The 21177-nt window shown below is 37.9% G+C and overlaps 1 protein-coding gene across 2 annotated transcripts in view; it reads right to left on the bottom strand.

Moving 5' to 3' along the window:
- LOC104492966 (cAMP-dependent protein kinase catalytic subunit beta) overlaps positions 1-7416 on the bottom strand; it is a 34832-nt gene extending 27416 nt beyond the window's left edge. The window contains exon 1 of one of the 2 annotated variants that reach the window (XM_010135575.1): positions 7230-7416. In XM_010135575.1, coding sequence (XP_010133877.1) covers positions 7230-7416 — 187 coding nt within the window. Of the gene's footprint in view, positions 1-3681; positions 4083-7229 lie in introns of those variants that run through there. The other variant, XM_010135576.1, reaches the window with a different exon arrangement.
- Between the last annotated feature and the right edge of the window lie 13761 nt (positions 7417-21177).

Raw genomic sequence — 21177 nt, 5'->3', positions numbered from 1 at the left:
AGTTTTTGTTTGCCTCAGGATTAGGGCAGGCAAAAAATAGTAAGAGTGTTTATTACTAATTTCGACAGAGTGGGATTTAGAGAGAAACTGGTTAAAGCCAGTGCTTATTTAGATAAAAGGCAAGCATAAAACTTACACAGAACTCAGTTGCAAATCCTGTAAAAGATGCAAATGAAAAAACCAAACTCACATGAATTCTTAATGGGCCGGAGTATCTGTCAGCAACTAGAATTAATAAAGGAAAACACCCAAAACATTATTCGAATTACAAAACTGCCTGTAAGAACCGACATAATTAAAGCTGGGAAACTCCTGCTGTGAACTTTGGCCTACAACAGTACCAGCAGCAATTCTCAGAGGAGCTACCAACAAATAATTATATAAACAATGAGATGTAAACTGAAAACCAAGGACAGAAGAAAATCTTTCTGGCAACAAAGGGTAAGAAAGAAAAGGAACAACAGGGACTAGAGTAAGTCACATTTCAAGAGAGGCAAGATTGCAACATAGCAAATACCCTTTCTTTTGGAAGAAACCTCCATTTCATTAAACTCGGTTTTTGCTCACACCCCAAACCAAGCACCCTGAGGGACTGTTCACTTTAAGAACTAGGCCAACGCAGCAACTCATGTTGCCTTTTCTTTTTTCAAGTACTTCGTAGAAGATTCAGAACAAAACATGAACCCAGGTCAACACCTACGAAATTACCCTCAGTCTGCTGCAGAGGCTAACGACTAGCACTGGGGAATTTTTCAAAGGAAGAAACGATTAGTCCCATGAGACTCACATAGGAAAATGTATAGTTCTAGCACCTGGAAATTCCACGGCATCCTTCCATTTTCTAGCCTATTTAGCAGTGGGAACAATTAGTTGCTACCTGTTGCGCCTTGCCCTTAGAAGATGTTCCCAACGCACATAACTAACATACGGACACCACCTCCCTTCACCCTCACTCCTGAAACATTCCTATTCTCCAGCGTAAAAAAAGCTGCACAATAAGTCAGCAGAGTCTATCAGCATTGCTCGCTCTTTCCTCATACTGCTCCATCTGTCTCCACACACATTTGGTAACCACTATATTACAAGCATAAATATCTGTACCAGCAATTACCTCTATTTTCAGTATTTGAAAGTACTAGCCCGACCACGTACTTTGTGGTACTTGGGTATATTAAGCCTATTTCTAGCGAAATGGAAGATCTAGCAGAGTAGCACCTTTCAGAACTGGGACATGGGGCTATTAAAGTTACTTGGCCTTCCAGTTTTTTCTGTTGAAGAACATTCTGCTGTTCAAAATGAAAACTCTAAACCAAAGACACAGAAAAATATTTTTTCCTTCTTTCAAGTCCTTCCAGTAAAAAAAAGAAATTATCATATAATGAGCATTCTTGGAGAAAAAGAAAAGAAAAAAAAAGTAGGCCAATTGTACTTGCAATTGAAGAAAATATATCACTTTTTCATCGAGATTTCACTTGCATCTTGGCAATCTTTTATAAAGAGAGCATCTTATTTTATTCACTGATAGGGTGAAATGTAACACTGCTGCAGCGAAAACAGACACAAAGATGCACTGAAAAGCAGAAATGGTTTCAATGGGGAAACGCTTACAGCGAAGGCTTCATGTAATTCTCCCTTGATGGAGCAGGAGATAGTCACCTTTCCCTTGTCAAAACTAGACTTCTCATTTACAGATCTTTTTGATCGGGAATTGACACTTGGTGAATGCTGCAGTGATTTACTTCTATTTTTAATAGAACCAGGAGCCTGGATGTCAAAATGAATGAAATCTACAGATGCAAATTGCAGAATAAACCCTCCGGGAAAAGAAAAAACAAAAACCCAACCACCTCCACCCACACCCCACCCCAATCCAACCCAAACAACAAAACAAAATACCTGTAACCTCTTTTTCACCTAGTTTGCAATAAATTTATTCCCTTAAAATGACTCAATCATAAAAGAATCGGGGAAAAAAAACCCAAATCCACAAAAAACAACCAACAACAACAAAAAACACACTCAAGGAGAAAAATTCAAAATTCACAGAGCTGTTTTCCACAAACCTTAATTCCTGTGGGGACTACAACCTAACTGTAAGAGAAACATAGAAAAGGGCGATGGAAACCTCAGCCTGGTAAGTGGTGAAAAACAGAGACTTTGACCCCACAAGAGACCTCTCCATCAGCACACGAAGGTGGCCGCATGATGTCAAGGAAGTGCAGTGAGGCTGTAGTTTCACCCCGACGTTCCAGCGAGGCTGAGCAGGGGCAGGTGCCAGCAGGGAGGTCAGGCTGCTGACCCACCCCTGCAGGGGGAATGCAGACCAGCTGGGAGGCCAGAGCCTGTGAGGCCAGACCAGCTCCCCACTGGCTCCCAGTCGGGCTCCTACCGGCCAGCATCCCCACAGGGCTGCGAGGAGCACGCAAGGGAGGATGGGCCACCTCTTTCAGAGACAGCCCGCATTTACATTAACTTGAACAGCCATGACATTGTAACATAAATCTCCATGATGTGTGTACAAAGTACTGAAACCTTGCCCTGTACCTGTTCCAGTTTTGACATCTGTATATTGTTTTACTTTATATACTGAGGAAATGACAGCCACACTCTTCATTTCAGGAAAGACACCCTCAACACATTTGTATGAGATTTGTATAAGCTGATATTAGATGAAGTACTGGGATGACTCCTGCCACATTTATCTCATGCCATGTACAGAAGTGAAACCTTAGTAAAAACAGTCCTTTAAATTTGTAGGATAAAGCAACAACACACAGACACACACAAACCCCATATACATCCTATATACATGATTAACTGATTTTTCTTTTCAAGTGATCTCTAACCGCCTCAATTTTCCAAAGCTCCAGACTATCTGCTTGAAATAAAAAGGCATAATTTCAGGAACTACCATATTTGGGCTTTTTGCAAACAATTTTCAAAGGGTATCTGTTTCTAAGGAAACAAATGTATGGAGTTTATATATTTAGATACAACCTCCAATAATAATCCAGGAAAGAATGTAGAACTTCATAATCCTATTAAATTTGAAGTACCTCATAATAAGAAGTCATCATGGTTTTGGAAAGCAAATACTTGCCTGCTAGGTTTACTAGATCTATTATAGTATCTCTTTTCAAATAAGACTCCCCTCCTCTACTTCCATGAATGACCTCAACTATTCTGCTATCCCATCTTTTAGAAAGAATAAACATACGTGAATAAGCTGGTTCACATGAAAAACAACAAAAGCCTGTTTGAATTATTAAGTGATTATTATAATAATTTCAGAAGGCCTCTCTGATTTGTATCAGTTCACATAAAATAATTTATTATGAATGGCATAGAAAATTAAATGACATGTGTATCATTCAACTATAAAATCTTCCAAATCAGATTCTGTGCCTTAATGATTTGTAACAGTTATTTCTAAAAGAAAGCTTTAAAATAAAATTTCAAAATTTCAATTACTCAGCTATGCAAAGCAAAATGATTAATAAAAACTGTAAATCTTTAAGACTAGTAATTTTTAATAGAAACCCACAGCAAGTCGATTACAAAAACAAAGAGATCAGTAGTCAATGCAGCTATGCAGACAAGAAAGGGAAACCTGGTAGATTTTTGCTGCTTGTGAAGACGTAACAAAAAATAATAGTGCCAAAGGTAATAGAAAAGACTTACCATTCATGCTGAACAGCTAGTTTTCAGAAACATATTGCTCCTAATATTAATCCAACAGTTGATGAAGTATGCTAATCTCTACCAAATCAGTGCTTCAATCTCTAAACACACTTACACGCTAACTGGAAAGAGAGAGCACACAGAATCCAGAGAGCTGCTCTTCCTTATAGGCTCCTTGTGATGCAAAAAACTATGAGGCACAAGATACCAGTAGTAAAACAAAATCAATATTCAGGACACGGGTATTTGGTTTTGTTCATTAACTGCTTCTGTTCTGACCACTGCTACCTATTCATGTCTAAAGCAACTCAAAATGGCAGGGGGAAAAAAGCATGCAAACACCAGGAGGTTTTAAGATGTTCTCAATTATATCAAGCACTGGTTGTTTCCATGGCAACCTTAGACCAGAATTATCTGTTGACTTGTACCCAACTAGTAGTTATTCTAAAGCTTTAATCATTCACACAATGTACTCTGTACATTATTTCGCATTTCACACGTATTTTTCTCTAGACACACACACACATATAGTAATTATTCAGCTACATCTCTGTAAGTCATTTCACAGTATTTGAAAGCATTGATATTATTTTGAATCAGTTAGAGACTAAATAATATTCTTTTGACTATTCATCACCCATTCATTTCCAATGTAGAGACTTATGACTATGACAGCAAGATCCGCTAGAGCTGACTCTCCTGACCACTTCAGTTATCCAAGATGTTAATACATTCTCTATTATACATAGATTTCAAAAATACTTATCAGTTCAAGAATAGAATACAAGATTCACACCAATCTTACTGTCTCTACAATCAAAACCAAGCAGCCTCAATCTCCTTGCCTTTTACATTTCAATCTTCCAAAAGGCAACAAGCAACTAAGAAAAAAAAAATAATCAAAACGTAGGTTCCATATAGTTGCAAGAGGTAACAGTCAAGATGTCCAAACTAAGAATGAAGTACAGCATTCTGATGACTACCATCACATCCCTTTCATCCTTTGGCTGTGCAGCCCAACTGGGCTGGTTACCAGTTCAGGCTGTCCAGTCACATGTGCGCTCAGTTTGATTTTGAAAACAGATTCCAAGGCCCACAGTGCCCCAAGCCACCTCTGGTCTGCTGGATACTGAGGACTTTACAAAACACATTCATTTGTTTCATGCATCAACCAAGAATCCAAGGCACGTTAGAAAAACTCTGTGTTACATATCAAAATAACAAAGCAAAGATGTTAAATTTCAAAATCAACCACTAAAAACCCCTAAAGGCCACAGACCACATGGAAAATTACTCAAACCCACAACACTAGATGACTGACAACACACAGTCTACCCAAGAAGCAGTAGCTCCTTCCCCTTCAGCAAACTCATAGCTTCAGCAGTAACTGCTTCCAAAAGGACATACACAGAAACAGACCCGTAACAATACTTCATTACAGCAGAAGGTATAAATATATCAACTTCCTTTTCCAATGGATTCTATCCCAAACCTAAAAAACAAAAAATTCTGAAGTCACTTTCCGAACTTTTTTCAGAAGTAAAAAGAGTGCTTTTGCCTTGAACTTAACAACTAATTCCCACTGTTTCCTCTGTAGCTTCACCTAAAACCTTACACCAACATATCGTGAGCTGCTGTGATATGGGCAGTAGAGTCAAACACCAGTACGTTTCTATACGCTGCTTATTCATTAAACTTTCTGTGAAATTAATCTACAAACTGAATTCAGTGTCCCTGTCCAACTGTATGACATTGAACACTCAGGAAAAAAAAAACAAACAAACCCAAAACAAAACAAAAAAAATCCCATTTCTCCATTTTTCACAAAGACTTTTCTCAGATGATGTATCTTTCTGAGGATATAATCAGGAGTCAGCAGTAGACAGAAATACTCCCTCCACTGCACTCCTCATCTTATCCTTTGGCTACAGTGGTAGTGAAATTAGATTCTTGAAACAGAAACTCAGGCCATGTGTACCAAGCACATTTTTTTTTATTAAAAAAAAAATCATCTACAAACTGAGAATAAAGGTTCAGAATAAAGATTCCGAATTTCACCCTGAAACCAAAGCTATAGAATCAACCACAATTCAGCTACCAGCTCTGTAACTTTGGCTCAGAAAAGCTGCATGCAACCACTGTGGTTAACTATGGCTTAAAATAGCATTCGTGGAACAGCCATTTTCACCATGTTTATCATCAAGAGACACAACAGTCCATTTCCTCAAACAAGGAAGCCTGCCTTAGAGGGGAAAGAAAACAGTAAAGACTTGTAACCAAACAGGTCACAGTTTGTAAGTGTCAGTAGGTCAATACCATTTTTTCTTCTTCATGTTATATAAACAAAAATGCTTCAGTGTTATTTTTCTCAAATGACTATTTACATAAAAAAGAGCTTCTACATAAACACAAGTATGTCTCTATTTTTACCAAGCCAAAAATATTTTGGAGAAGTGGAAGCTGAGAATTTATGCACTTTCATCATTTATTCCCAACAAAACTAGTCGATCCTTTTGCATCTCATTTGGAGACCTGGATTTAATCTATTTTAGGTCAACTCATTAACACCTTTTTGTTGCCATGTTTAGAGCTTATCCTCTGAAAACAGATTCAGTCTCTGCTCATATGATATTTTAAATTGCAAGCAGGGAGATGTATAAACCCCAGTTTTCTTCACGATAACACTGTGATGCTAGCACTTCCAGTAGGGCCTATTTTCAACTGAAATATCTCAAATCCATCAATGAATCTGAAATATGGAACAAAATTATCATCATTACCACATAGTGACATATTAACATTAGTATTTAACCACAGAGACAATAATTGCTTTGCAAAATAATGTATGGCTTTAAAAGAAGAAAATCAAATGTCAATTTACTCAGATTGTGCTACTTTTTGAAATATCTCACTTTTATTACCCAAAATGCAATCATGAAAAGTTAAGCCATACAAGTAATCCTGTAAGATGCTTACTAATTAAGTAAAGCTAATGATATCCAGCATTCCCACACTAAATTAATACGTAACAGTTAAAACTGAACACAATTCTGTATTGTATACCACCACACAGAACATTCTGATGTATATATCCCTTAAAATAAAATGATGCACGATAAAAAGCCCTATAATTAGAAGTTTAATCTGTGCTGCAATGTCTGCCTATTCCAAAGTTGAAACATTACAATCTTTAATGAGTTTTCTATTTCTGCTGAACTAGCTGATTTAATTTGAAAATAAAGGAAGTAATTCAGAAGTAAAAATTGAGGTTGGGGCTTGTCAAAAACCAACCAACTGTGCTTTAAGAGAAATGTAGAGATGAGGGATAAATTCTCCTGCCACCATCAGTCCATGAACCAGCCCCTATGTCCCCCCGCCCAATGCAATACGCTATTCTTGAAATTAATACTCTTAGGTAGTGAACTGTAACATTATCCCCAGAACAGATCACAGATCAGTAGTCATATTTGATTAGAAACACGCAAGTTCTTCACTTACTACATAAACTGAAGAGTGAATATCCACGAAACAACCCCTCCCCTACTTACTTGATTTGTCCCATAGGAGAGCAAGTTCAGAGCAGTGTTGGCTCTCATTTTCCAGAGCCGCTCTCTGTTCGTGCGCACCACCCTTTGAATGCCTATGGAAAAGGCGATTAGCAAAACCTTCCAGTCTCTGCAGTGCTGTGGCTGTCCCCGTGCACTGGTTGCAAGGTACCTCCTTCTGAGCTGCCATCTATACACACCATCGACTTTCACAAAAGCAAAAGAGTAAATACCTAAAGGAGCTGGACAACCCAGAGCCACTGAGAGCTATGCATGTGTCAAGCTTCCTGTATGCAGCGTTCTCTAACCACTACTCTCTTCTACTTCCTGTTCAGAAGTGCTCTATAACATACTGGGTTATACTGCTAAAAGTCTCTTTTCATGTCTATGAAAAAGTGTGGGGTTTTATTTTTTTTAAAAAAAGCAGTAATTGCTCTAGCGTGCATTTTCATAGCTTTTTAATGCGTTGCATTTTATATTTAAATATACATTTTATGTTAAAATACTATAAACGACTTGTTCAGAAGTAAGGATCAGAAGGCAGATTTTTTTTTTAATTTACCACAACCACACATTAAAAAAAAGTGACTATTCTGCAGTTCTTCCCCTGTTATTAAGATGGAGTACTACCGTCATCATAGCAAACATAACCAGCTGTAATCTAATCATTATCTCACCTTTTCAACTAAACTTTATAAACAAGGAGATTACTTGCAAAACCTACTGAATAAACTATTAGTTTATTTCTGATGGGGAAAAAAAAAGGTATTATTTTCCTCCTTTAAGAAAAATCAAGACTGAAGAAATTGATTTCTAATGTACATGTGAACATGACCACGTTACACCTATCCAAACCAGGTGGTTCTTACTCCAAGAATGAACCAAATGCATTTAACCTTTTCTGAGCGAAGTACCAGACCCACCAGCGCTGGCAGATCCTTATCTAGCAACGTGCTCACTCTACCAGCCCCAAGAGCAGCGGGAAGGAGAGTCACAAAGTCATGGTCACCACCTCCCGACATTGCTTATGTAAAAGCTTTGCACCATAGTCTCCTGAAACTGTGTAAGAAAGTTTTTTCATTCACAAGAAACGTCAGTATTTTCAACTGTAGAGTGAGTCTAGAGAAAGCATCATTTTTAATGCCACAAAACATAGCGAAAATAAATTGAAAGCTGTATTTAACATGAAATTATATTAATTTGCAAATTATGTAACATTACACGCTTACAATGGGTAATACTAAATATTCGGGGGTTTCATGAAAATGGAAGCACACATTAAGCAGGTTTCCCAGTATAGCCTCTGTACATACAAGACGTGGCTTCTTCACAATTTAGACTACTCTTAAGAAAGACTGAAATAACTTTTCCACAATCTGTCTCCTGTCGTACAGTAAACACGTGTTCAAGACATACCTCTCATTTTTCACCACCATACTTCTCACTGAAGAGTTTTCAAATGTCAGCAGATATGCATCCTTGGACATTACATAACTATTTCATAACAGCTCTGTGCTTCAGAAAAAACACCATGATGACAAACTGCCTACGATAATGATAAAACAACAAAAATGCCAAGGGGCAGACTCTACAGGTTTGGCTATGTTCCTCCTAACGGGCACTTCTACACTTCTCATAATTGGCCTCAGTGAATACAACAGTTCACATTTCTCGACTCTATGCAAAGTGCAGAAACTCCCTTTGCTTTCAGGGTCCAGGTATAATCTGGAAATGTAATTTCTCTCTCTAGCACCTTTTCAAAATTTGTAACCAACTGCCTAAACAAGTTTTACAGACCTGTTTGCAAATCTGGATGGGCACCTGCTATCTTGTCGGTGACAAGGCTGCTCTTCCCAGCCAGGGTCAGGTGCTGCAATCTTCCCTGGATGCCAGCTCATTACAGGTCCTTTTCTACTTTAGGCCTTCTAGCTTTCACCTGCTCTGTTGCAAGATTAGTGCTGACTTCCATGACATCCCATTGCTTCAAGGATCTGCTGCCAGAAATAAGAGCTAGTGAAGACCACGGGGATCCATTTGCCTTATCAGGGGTCAAAAACAGGCAAAGCGGATATATTATATGCCATATATAACCACTTTAGAGCAGAGTAATACTATGCCACCTTACGTACAGCAGTGTAAGAACCACTTCAGACAACAAGAAGATGCTTATTTTCCTGCCTGGTTAACTTGCCAGGGCTGGAAGCATCCCTCTGGAATTGTACAGCTGTGCTCACAGCAAGTCTCTGGGCATCCAGGGAATCCTTCTGAGAGTTATTTTCTCTGGCCTTGGCTGTTTTCTCCAGTAAACAAAACCACCTGCTCTGCTGGTATGTTCGTCTTCTCTCTCTCCTTTCCCATGGTTCTGAGCCTTTACACTACTGTCACCTTTCACGAAAGTCTTCAATTAAACCATTTTGTTTCCCTGATCTGAAAGAGGTCATGTACAAAATTCACATTGCTTCACGTTGCCTAAGTTAGCCTGCCACCCCTCTACAGTCAACGGAGAGATGTGGGAACTGTCAGAGCACAATGCTGTCCACCAACATTCAGGGCTCTGAATGCACCCAGGTGACTAACCTGGATGCTTGAATTAGGTGCCAAAAATAGGAAACATAAATACCTATCCTCTGAGAATACAGAAGTGAACTGGTTTAAGTGCAAACAGGTTATCAAAAAGGGATCATTAGAAGATATCATAAAAGAAAACCTGGATTTGCCAGAATTTTACAAACTACTGCCAAGAAACGCTGTTACTTAAGTTCTCCTCCACGTGCAAAACGTGAAAAGAAAGTACTGTAGGTCATATTTTTACACAGATAGACATTTTCCTAATCTAGAAAATTTTTGGCATTGATTGTCATTGCCCAATGATTATACAAAATACTACCACACTGACTTTCTGTGAAGCCCACATCCTACATAGACTTCAATGTTTTCAAATAAATCCATGATTTCTAAAATCTCCTTGCACTTGTCTTTGATCTTACTTGATACACTAATTTTCCAAATCTATGCAACATTAATTTAACCACATTAAGTGTTTTGGATGTTATGTGTGAAGCTTGTGAATCCACAAGCTCTGACATAGTATTTTACTGCCCAAAAGCTCATTAATCAGCAATGGTTGGTGCTTTCTCAAAGGCAAAATTCTGTGGCTCTGCTTGTCTTAGGATTTCCACTTGCCAGCCAGTACTGCTTTTCCTTAGAACAGTTTGTAAATCTTTAAATATAATTAAATGCTTGTTCAGACGTGTAAACAGACTTGAGGTCATTTTACTCATTCTCCAAGCTGGAAGAAGAACCTGAGCCAGCTTTGATCTAAAGCTGTGCAGTGCTTGTAGCTAAGCCTGTACACCCTCCCAAAAGAGCAAAAGCTGGCTGTGCTCCAGGCAGACCATGAACATCCAAACGTTCTATCCACTCAATGCTACAGAAGTCAGACTGGGTGTGTGTCAACCTCTGCGCACAGGTAGGACCCATATGATATCAGGCCTGATTAGGATGCATTTAACTTTCGGTGACCAACTTTTAGTCTACAGACGGTCTCTGTGGCCTGGGAAACCATTCTGTTACAAAAACTGGCCTACTTCAGCAATTCAAAAAACAATTAATGTCTGAAGGCATTAAGACTAGTCAGTTGCCATCCAGGTCTCCTGTTAGGTTCTCCAGCTGGGCAGTGTTGAAAGTTCATATTTATTGCAAAATAAACCCAAGCTGCCCAGGCTACACCGCAACTGTGCTAGCTCGTGTCTGCCAGGCTGCTCACAACCCCAGTGCCTGCTGGTGCAACCCCGGCAAAGGTGCTCAGTGCTGGCGCGGTGGTTCCCTTTGCCTGCAAAGCTCCGTCTCTTCCAACACCACTCAGTCGAAACCAGCTAAGCATACAATTCACAGAAAGCATCAGGTACATACAAAAACGTAAAAGAGAGTTGCTTCAATGTTTTTAACTGATTTATAAAATTTCTGTTCTACAAGAGATAACGAAACCCCAACTTCTTGCAGCCAAAGTCAACGCTGGAATATTAAGTATTTCCTTTAGGCAGGAATTTTATTGGCACTAAATCTTGGCAATATTTTTAAACGTATTAAATACCTGAGAGAGGTGGGTGAGAGATTCAGCTATGAATGTGAACATTACACATGTAAGTTAGAGCATTTTGACAAACAGTATTTCAGCAAAAATTTTTAAGGTACTTTCCCACCAAGTTGTAAACAACAACATAATGATGACAGCCACAGAAAAGGGGTAGCATAGCAATCCTCTAATCTGATAAAGGCAACAAAAACATTTAAATGTTTCCTGACGACCAACCCATCAGAGACTCTTTCAGTCTCTTGCTGAAAAAGAATCAGGAATAATGTAGCCATGTGGACAACTTCTTTTTAAAATTCTCTCTCTAAAACGTAATTTCTCTAATTTCTAAAAATCAATTCTACCCTACCAGTCACACCTTATGAATTAAGCATTAAGAAATAGAGCACCTCCTTTCTATGAAGAGCCTAGACAGCTGAGTAACAGCATGATATGAACAGTCCTGCTTTAATTTAATAGAGAAAAATGCACACATTATAATTTTTAAATATTCAAAATGTTTCCCAAGTAAAGTTACCATGAAATTCTGAATTTTAAAGAAGTACAAAATAGGAAAAACATTAAAACCTACATCACATCTATAACTCTTTGAAATGTATTTATTTTACTTCTAGGATCTAATGCCATATTTCTCAGCTTCGTACACAGAACTGAAAATCCCTCACGGTGTCAAAACTGGGAGTGTCTTTAGTGTTTAATGAAGGTTAACCACAAACAGCTTGGAATCAAAAACATACATAAGTTTTTAAGACAATTAACTCTACTCCTTGACAGGACCTTGAAAAATGGATCCATGATGCAAAATAAATTTCAGACCACCTACAACTAAATAAATCTAGGTCTTAATTCCAAATCTTGAAACCTACATTTTCCTGGTTACCTATGAAGCTGAGTCTCAATCTGCCTCATTACACATGTTCTGCTTCTCCTCAAGGGCTAAATAGAAATTCTTTTCTAACTTCTTATTTTAAATATTTAAATCACTATTTTTCCTTTTCAGCATTGACATTTATCCACAGGTAAAAAAAAAAAAAAAAAAAAAAAAAAAAAAAAAAAAAAAAAAAAAAAACACTGTGACATTTTCTGCATATTTCTTTTGATTGCAATCTATGGAAAAATAACTTAAGGAAAACCTTATAAATGAATAATAAAGCACTTTTTTCCAGAGATTAGACAGTTTATTTATTTGCTTTAAAAACTGATGGCTTGATAAAGCACATCTTTTCCTTTATGCATCAGTTATTTCAACAATGAAAGTCCAATTTTAGTATTTATTATTTATTACAAAAGGAGTGAGCAATTATTTGACAGAAAGTGTTACTGAGAGTTCCTCCATTTTTAAGAACCCGAGGATCTTGCTGAATTTAGCAAGTCTTATACTGACAAAAAAATAGTTATAAATTGAAAGATACAGCCAATACATGTAAGAAAATAATTCAATGGTCTAATTTTGAATTAGAAAATACGAAAGTTTATAAGCATTTATATACTAAAGAACCTGAAGTGTTCTCTGCTATAAGCCTGAGAAAATATTCTTCTAGTTGCTATATAAAGCTTGAGAGAAAAGGATGTAAACCAAAGTACACAGACAGCCATTTCACTACTAAAAAATAAAAGAACATTTTCCTGAGAAGTTATGTAATTAAACACAACCCATTTTGAGTGTTGCCAGGCATGCATATTTTAGAAAGAATTATGGGTAGACATAGAGGCAGAAAAAGGCTTCCTGAAAAAGCAGATATATTTTGATTTTCGCTATACGTCCAGTGCTCTGCCACTAGCTTGCATTTCTTCTTTTTGCTAATATCTTACATATTTAATGGCTTTCCATTTTGAAACAAAAATTTTTCAAAATATATAAACAAAATAAACACAATCAGTAATTCCATGGTTCAATAAAACACAAAAAAGTACACCCTTGCAGTCTCAGTGTACCTTTACTAGTGTACCTCAGTGTACACTATTTCTAAAAATGTTAACCCTTACTAGAGACCCCCTCTGAGAGCAGTGCTAAGGCGGGGACTGCAGCACTTCTATAAATAGGGCTGCCAAGAGGAAGTTGTTGCTATGGAAATGCTGGTCATATTTCTATTTTGACTCAGTAGACCTCTACTGGCATCTACCGTACACAAGCTTAATTGCAACAGACATCTAAAACCTTCATCTCTCATAAGAAAGCATAAATTAAAGCTCACATGGTCCAACAGCATCATTTACTCCTTATTCATGATGATACAAAAGGAATAAAAAAAAAATTAACTAAGAATACAGAGAAGAAAAAAGTCAAACCCTCCTTGTATTCAGCATCTGATTTTCCATATGCAAGGTAAAAACTTTCACATTCCCTGTCATTTTTCTTGTCAAGATTTGACAAATTTATCATCAAAGATGATGTGATTTTCCACCATGGCAGCAGATCAAGTTCCCTCATTTCTATCAACACATATCTGGTTGTTTTGAAGTAGATTGCAGTCATAGTCCCAAATCTAGTGTTTAGAAGGGGACAGAGGACTCTTTCATTACAAGCCAAGTCTTCCATAAAACTGTCCAACTTGCCAAAGAGAACTGGATTCCTTTCTAATGCAGCTCCTTCCGCCTCGCTTTTCTTACAGCTTCCTCAAGATGATGTGCTTCCTGGTGCTTATGGTCTGGACTATCACATTGCAAGATGAGGATTTTCACCATGTGAATACACATTACAGAATTGCTTCATAATAAAACAAAGTTTAGCAGTGATCCATCTTCAAAATAGCTGCTTTCACGTAAGTACAAGAAATCTTTTGAAAGTACTTCTAGAAACACGCTTGGTCTGTGTCCTTCCAGATGATAAGCTACTCAAATAATCCATCATAATTACTTCATTGCACTATTTAATATAGTGTGATATACAATCAGAAGTCCTGTACAAAACCTGCTACTTCTCAGCAAAAGAGAAAGTACCTTAAGTTCTGTGAAAGTTTTTTTTGCTATGCTTGCATTAAATAGTTGTCTACCAAGTCTAAGGAAGATGCTCTTGCTTCTGAACAAATGAGATCTAGAAAAAACAGGGAAGTGTATGGACTTAATTGAATTAAAATGCAAGGTTAAATTTTGAATAAATTTAGCAGATCACCTCAGTAACCCTATCTCTGAAAAAAACCTAATAGGAGCCAAAGGTTTTGGTCCACTTACCACAAAAGATACTGTTGATCAATAATGGGTTATCTATCGAAATTAGTAAGATGCAGTTCCTGAATTACAAGAAACATACTAGGAAGGTGGACTTTTGCTCAATATCTGATTGGGTTGAAGGAGAAGCTACCTGCTTGAATTCTGACCAATCTCCCGCCAGAATAAGGATGCTGAAGATCCGTGTCTCACACAAACAGTAAAGGCTCCTGCAGGTAAGCAGCTGCGGTGGAGGTGATCTTGGCTACAAAAAGCTTCAGGCTGATGAGCTCTACTTTTTCTAGTATCCATAGGCTTAGTCTATTCTTCCTCAGTTTAGTCAATCATATTAAGGAACTGCCCCATAAGAGCCACATTATGTTTGAAAACCGCAGCTCAGGACAAATTAAACATCATGTGTCCTGAGTCAAGAGTGCCTTACATAATAAATAATAATTAAACCTGAGAGATCTGGGGTCATGCTTAGAGCTAATTCTTGATACGAGGGAATGGGAGGAAGTAAGAGCAGGGACAGTAGTAAAATGCTCACTAAAACTAAAGTCTTGTAGATAAAACCTCTTTACTACAATAGTAGCTACACTCTATTAGATTCTGTGTTGTACAGTAAAAGACCAGATTGATAAATACTAGAGTAACTAGAATCATTTTACTACCTCTTTCAGGAAGCCTGTCTGCATTTTAAATCACTAGTACATTCCCTAGAGAAAAAAAACAAAAACAAAACCCAACTGACTCCACTTTGAGTAAATATTTTAAATCAATACTTTTATTTTCCTCCAAAACCAAAGTGTTCTCTGGTTGTGTGACATTTAGATTCAAATAGGAAAATACCCAAACAAGAAAGCAAGCAAATCCAGTTACTTCATCAGAAGAGAGAGTGGTTATTCTTTGAACGAAGGAGTAGAGAGAGCAAATCAGAACTGTCTAAAGTCATGCTGAGATCGTGCGCCTCGACTTGTACTAGGAACAGATCCTGTACTCCTCCACTGCTAGACTACAGACTGCCCTGCACTGTGCTGGCGCCTCCCACCAGTGCGCTCAGCCTCAGATACTCTACAAGTAAAAAGGGGACAGACTAAATCAGTACAGACCAAGTACTAGCCTCCACAGCAGCTACAGTGGAAAATGGGCATTAAATCCCTTAAATGAGGGATGCTGCTGTCCCCAAGACAAGAAAGCGTAAGAGGGCATTTCAAAGGTTTGTTAAGTGCTTCTAACACACGCTGTGCTAGCTAAGTGAGCAGTTCCCAGCTGCAGCAACTTGCGTTACAGAGGCGTCAGAAGTACAGCTCAGACAACAGGATTTCTCTACACACAGAAGTTAACTGCAGAGTGTTGCAGAATTTACGTTCATCTGCACTTTAAATAGAGGAACAAATGCCATCTGCTGGTTTGAGACTGAATAAAGCGTGAGGTATGAAAACTGTAACAGTGAACAGTACGTTCACAGCTACCAGTAAGCAGACAGGCACGTTACTTCCCAGTCCACAGTATCCTTTGGCATTGCCAAGCATTACTTTACAGTAAAGGCCAAGACAGCTACAGCTCAGACAGGTATCTTGAAATGGCCCGAACTCCTCATTACAAGATGCAACCACCAGCAGGCAGAATAGTACGAAGATCCACATTTACTACAAATGAGAGAAATAACATCACTACAAAGGTATTTCATTTATTCAAGTATTTGTTTAAAGCACAGGTAAGCAGAAAGCACTTTCCAGGGCAGAAACGTTACAAGATTAAATCCATAGCTGTTTCTTTTCTTTCTTAACATAAACTTGCTGTTTCACTTGATATTTATTAATATAAGTAAAGACAATTTTAGGAATAATAATTAAGAGCTCGTAAAACAAAATTATTTACGTTACTATATAAATGTCTTTATTCACCACACGGAACTCCAAGAAAAGCTTTAGAAGCAAGTATGGACAAAATAAACCATTATGTGGAATTCTCTGAACATAAATCAAACAATGCACATGGCATATCAGCTCAGCATAGAGATGAATGACAGCAGAAGAAATGTATCTTAATGCTGTATCCTCAAGCAGCCACACCCTTGCAACTGCATTTTCACTCTCAAAGCAAAATGATCAAAGAATTTTTTAATAAGATCAAAAGAAACTAGTGATGTCCTTTACCAGTTACGGGTACTAAGTTAGAAGCTGTGCTGAATGTACAAATTTTACTTAATTTTTTGTTCAAAATCAGTGATGATAATACTTAACATCTTCATTCCAAGGAGTTGGACAATTCTGAATTTTGTTTAAAAATCAAGGATTTTCTTCCTAATGATTTTCTTCTTTTCTGCCTATAAGTTATTTTTTTAAATTGGATACAAGAGCATCCATTAGTTGTAATTTATCTTTAATTTAATTTAAAGAGAAATAGGAGCAAACGATGCTTTAAAATACATCTGAAAAAAATCACTGTTATTTCATGCTGTGACATACCACAAAGAGCAGCTTCTGACAGTAGGTCACCTCAAAGCACCGATAGTCAACGCCATGTTCTCAACAAGGATACTGCAAGACTCTTCTATGCCAGTGATACCCAAACTTGTATTCAAGCAAAATCTGACAATGCAGTTACCTTTCACTTTGCCTACTGAGCTAATGAACACTACAGGTAAGGAAATTTTTGCGACGTAGATCCCATGCATTTGATACTGAACAATATTAGCTACCAAGGTTCTCTGTCCAGTTTTCTCTCCAGTGGTTTCTATTTCTGATATTCACAGAAGTGAAATGTTCATGACAATGCAAGTCATCTCATCATTTACACACCTCTAACTCTATTCTCACCTTAGCCTCAGAAGCCAAGAGGCATACCAGAAAAGGCTGTCACAGACCCAAGAGCTAATAATTCCTAAACAAAAAGCTTTGACAGTCTGACCTTCCACAGATTAACTATAAACTGCTTAGGTTTATTATCTGATGACTGTACGTAAGAAAGCAACCCAAGAAAAATAAGAAAATGTTCAAAAACAGGTTTTTTGTTTGTTTTTGAAAGATGCCACTGGTATTTCTTTTGCCTTTTTTGTTTTGCCCTATTCATAGAATCACAGAATGGTCTGGGTTGCAAAGGACCTTAAAGATCATCTAGTTCCAACTTCCGGGCATGGGCAGGGACACCCTCCACCAGACCAGGTTAGTCAATGCACTCTCCAGCCCGGCCTTGAACACTTCCAGAGATGGGCACCCACAACTTTTCTGGGCAACCTGTTCCAGTGTTTCACTCCCCCAACAGTAACTAACCACTTCCTAATATTCAATCTAATACTACTCTCTTTCAGTTTAAAGCCATTACTCTTTGTGTTATCACTGCACTCCCCATCTTTCCTGTAGGCTACCTTTAAGTACTGAAAGGCTGCTATAGGGTCTCCCTGGAGCCTCCTCTTCATCACACTCACAACCCCAACTCTCTCAGTCTGTCTTCACAGGGTACGTGCTCCAGCTCACTGATCATCATCTTGACTGGGGAGTGGGAAGAGGAACACTTGCAAAGAAAACCCATTCCAAAGCACACACAGGAAACTTACACAGGTCCGAATCTGAGAATTGTGACGAATGACAAATGTCCAAATATTTTCATCCTTAAATGAGATATCTCTGCCAAAAAGTCTGGAGTTGCAGAAATGTGCACGTCGGAAATATCTGACAGCTTCACCACACAGTTCCACTGCAGACTGCACACAGGGAAAACAGAAAACTTGCCTACACAGGCTTTACCATTTGGGGGTGTGGGTGTTCTGCTAATAACTGGGAATGTTATCCTTAATCTTGCAGTGATATGGTCATCCTATCCATGATTATCACTTATTTAAAAAGTTTTGCATACTCCTATTTTGAAAAAGGTGAAGTATATCTTATGATAAGTGTTGTGCAGGCCTCTCTAATTTCTGGGAGGCAAAAAACCCTCTAATGCTGCAGAGCTGGAAGACACGTTATCTCTTGAATTTCTTATCTTAATTTACTTGAACCATTTTGAGAAAAATGCCTAAAATTTTGTAACTAGCCAGAGGCTTCTTTTCTTCCTCCTGGAAGAACAAACATGTTTCACTTAGAGCTAGACTCAGATGCTCATAACTTTTCCTAACAACCTCAATACAGAGTTGTTATTTCTGGGAGTCACATGTTGGCATGTGGGAAGATTCTGGTTTACTTCCAAATCCTCTAAAGTTAAACTCTACCCAAGAAAACTGCCAAAATGAGGTACCAGTAGCAATACATTGGGCAAATTTTTAAACTTATTTCCACTATGAGATCCACCTTCCTCCACTCTTGGTGGGGGGGTAGGAGGAAACACATGGCACCCCATTTAAGTGAAACATCAAAGTAATTGCAATTACAGAGCCCTCTCCTCACTTTTCTTATATGATAGAAACAACCTTCCTACTTAAATTATGCAGAAATAAAAGCTTAAATGAATACTTATCTGAAGTGAAAAGGACGGCTTATGTATTATTAGGTAACCTACTTTGACATTTCCATTCCTTTGCCCCTGTAAAGACAACACTTCAGAAAAACATTATCAACTGATTCATCAGCCAACTAAGGCAAATGTTGTACTACTGTAAATTTTGAAAACACTGCTGGTACCCAGTTTTTCTGAAAAGTTGTGAAAGGTTAACAACAATAATATGCCATCTAATGCAACCCTGCATGGCTCCCGGAGGGATTGTTGAGCATTCAGGATGTCAAGCACAGCCAAGCTGTGAAGATGAATGGCTTCTGGAGCTTCACATTGAATGTGATTGTAAATTCCCTCTAGTTTGAAATCTACATTTGAATTTCCTTTTCATGCACACCTTAAATCTATGCAAGCCCTACTAAACCCACCCAAGTAAAACACTAGTTTGGCACACTGAATGCAGTTTCGTACAGAACTTTTCAGAGGGTAGAATGAATAGGTAGGTCCTCAAAAACATCAAAATAGGAATGTATTACTTTAGTCCTTAAGGACCCAATTCTGAACCTAACAAAGTGCTAAAGGTGTTGCCAGGATAAAATGCACACATGGAAAGAGGAGCAGAAAGAGAAAGGAGAAAATAGGCGATCATCAAGGAAATTATTTGAACTTACTCAAACTGTGCAGCCCTTCTCTGAGTTAAAACAGAAGCAGCACTAGAAGATTCATTACTCATCTGGATTTTGCTAACAGTTTATAACCTGCTCACTTCTTGTTCTTTCTGGAGATTCACTTGACACAATTACTGGACCCTCCTTATCATCTTCAGGTATATGCTCATTAAGACCTCTGTCCCTGATCAGATTAAATACAACAGTAGTGCACACTTCATTTATGACTGCTTCAGTAACTCTAAATTCCATCCACCAGCAGAGTAGTCTGTGTGCAGCAACAGCCCCTATACAGGCCAATATTCCAAATCCAGTAAAAATAATACCATATGGATGTCAAGCTCTTCAGGTATCTTATCTCCTTTTGTGTAGGGTAACCCAACTCATGAACTCTACGAACAGAGCAGCACACTCTCGTAACTGAAAAGCTACACCACTAGTTCAAATTCAAGAACGGTCTTTATTAAAAGCACCTCATTAATGTTCATCATCACCCTCCACCAAGACTGCACCATTTAAAATTGTATATAGTCCATCAATCTGTTATTTCACAGAATTAACAAAGCAGACTTGGCAAATTGTACAACTAAATTTGTTTCTACCTTCTATTATCCTTGCACATGCATTGAGCTTATTGAGTTCCTTCCTAACACTCCATCCAGCCTACAAAGACAAGATTTAAAAATCTAACCTAAAACCAGTTTCTTTCAATCCTTAATTACAGCAACTGCAGCTAGAAGATCAAAGCTTTATACTTCGCTGGAAAATTTGCAGCCTCATAGCCATTCATGTTGAAACAGAATTTCTCTTCCTTCCTCCCTCTAGGGAAAAATGGGTATGTACATACTCACCTTAAGAAAAACAAAAGAAAAGCTGGTGTCCTGAGTACAAGTTTTGCTGTACTTAAAGCAACCAGCTCAAGGAATACAGATAAACAAAACATACTTCCAGTAGAACTCTGAACAAAAGCATAGCTAACAAGCTTGATAACAAAATGCTGGTAGTCACCTAGAATAGATATAAAAAAACAAGGCAGCAAACTCAACATGCACCTTTAAATCTTCTCCTTGTCTACACAGACAAATTCTTCTCAATACTACAAAAAATTGAAAACCATGTTTCATGGGAAATATTTTAATTCTGAACATCATATCTAAGCATGATTACATGAACATACGTTATGCGGTGTTTTTGAAACACAGACTCTCTCTCCTCCTCCCTCTCGTTTTGACAATTTTTATTGAAACTATCTGTTTCACTCAAAGGAGTGAATTCACATCTAGAGACATCTGAGGGGACACTGCCATGTGGAAGACAGGAGGCCACATACTCACCTCCTGTACAGTGTGCAGTGGGGCCAAGCTCAGATGTTCGCTCTGCCTTCTTCAAAGCACCCTTTTGCACCCTTGGTTTTGCAATCAAATAGCTCCTCGATATGATTTTGTCCCACATATTCTACATTCAAATATTTTTCAGTTCAGCCTGACTGCTCAATGTGCCAAAATTTCTAATCATACATTCCATTTGTTTTCATTAATTTGTAAGTGTAGTCTAAAAATAATTGGTAGACTAATATTTAATATAAAACTAAGGTTTCGGTATAGAAAGA

Source organism: Buceros rhinoceros, unplaced genomic scaffold (genome assembly GCF_000710305.1).
Source record: "Buceros rhinoceros silvestris isolate BGI_N320 unplaced genomic scaffold, ASM71030v1 scaffold19814, whole genome shotgun sequence".
NCBI classification, from domain to species: Eukaryota; Metazoa; Chordata; class Aves; order Bucerotiformes; family Bucerotidae; genus Buceros; species Buceros rhinoceros.
The sequence above is the reverse complement of the archived record's forward strand: the minus strand, read 5'-3'. Positions and strand labels throughout refer to the sequence as shown.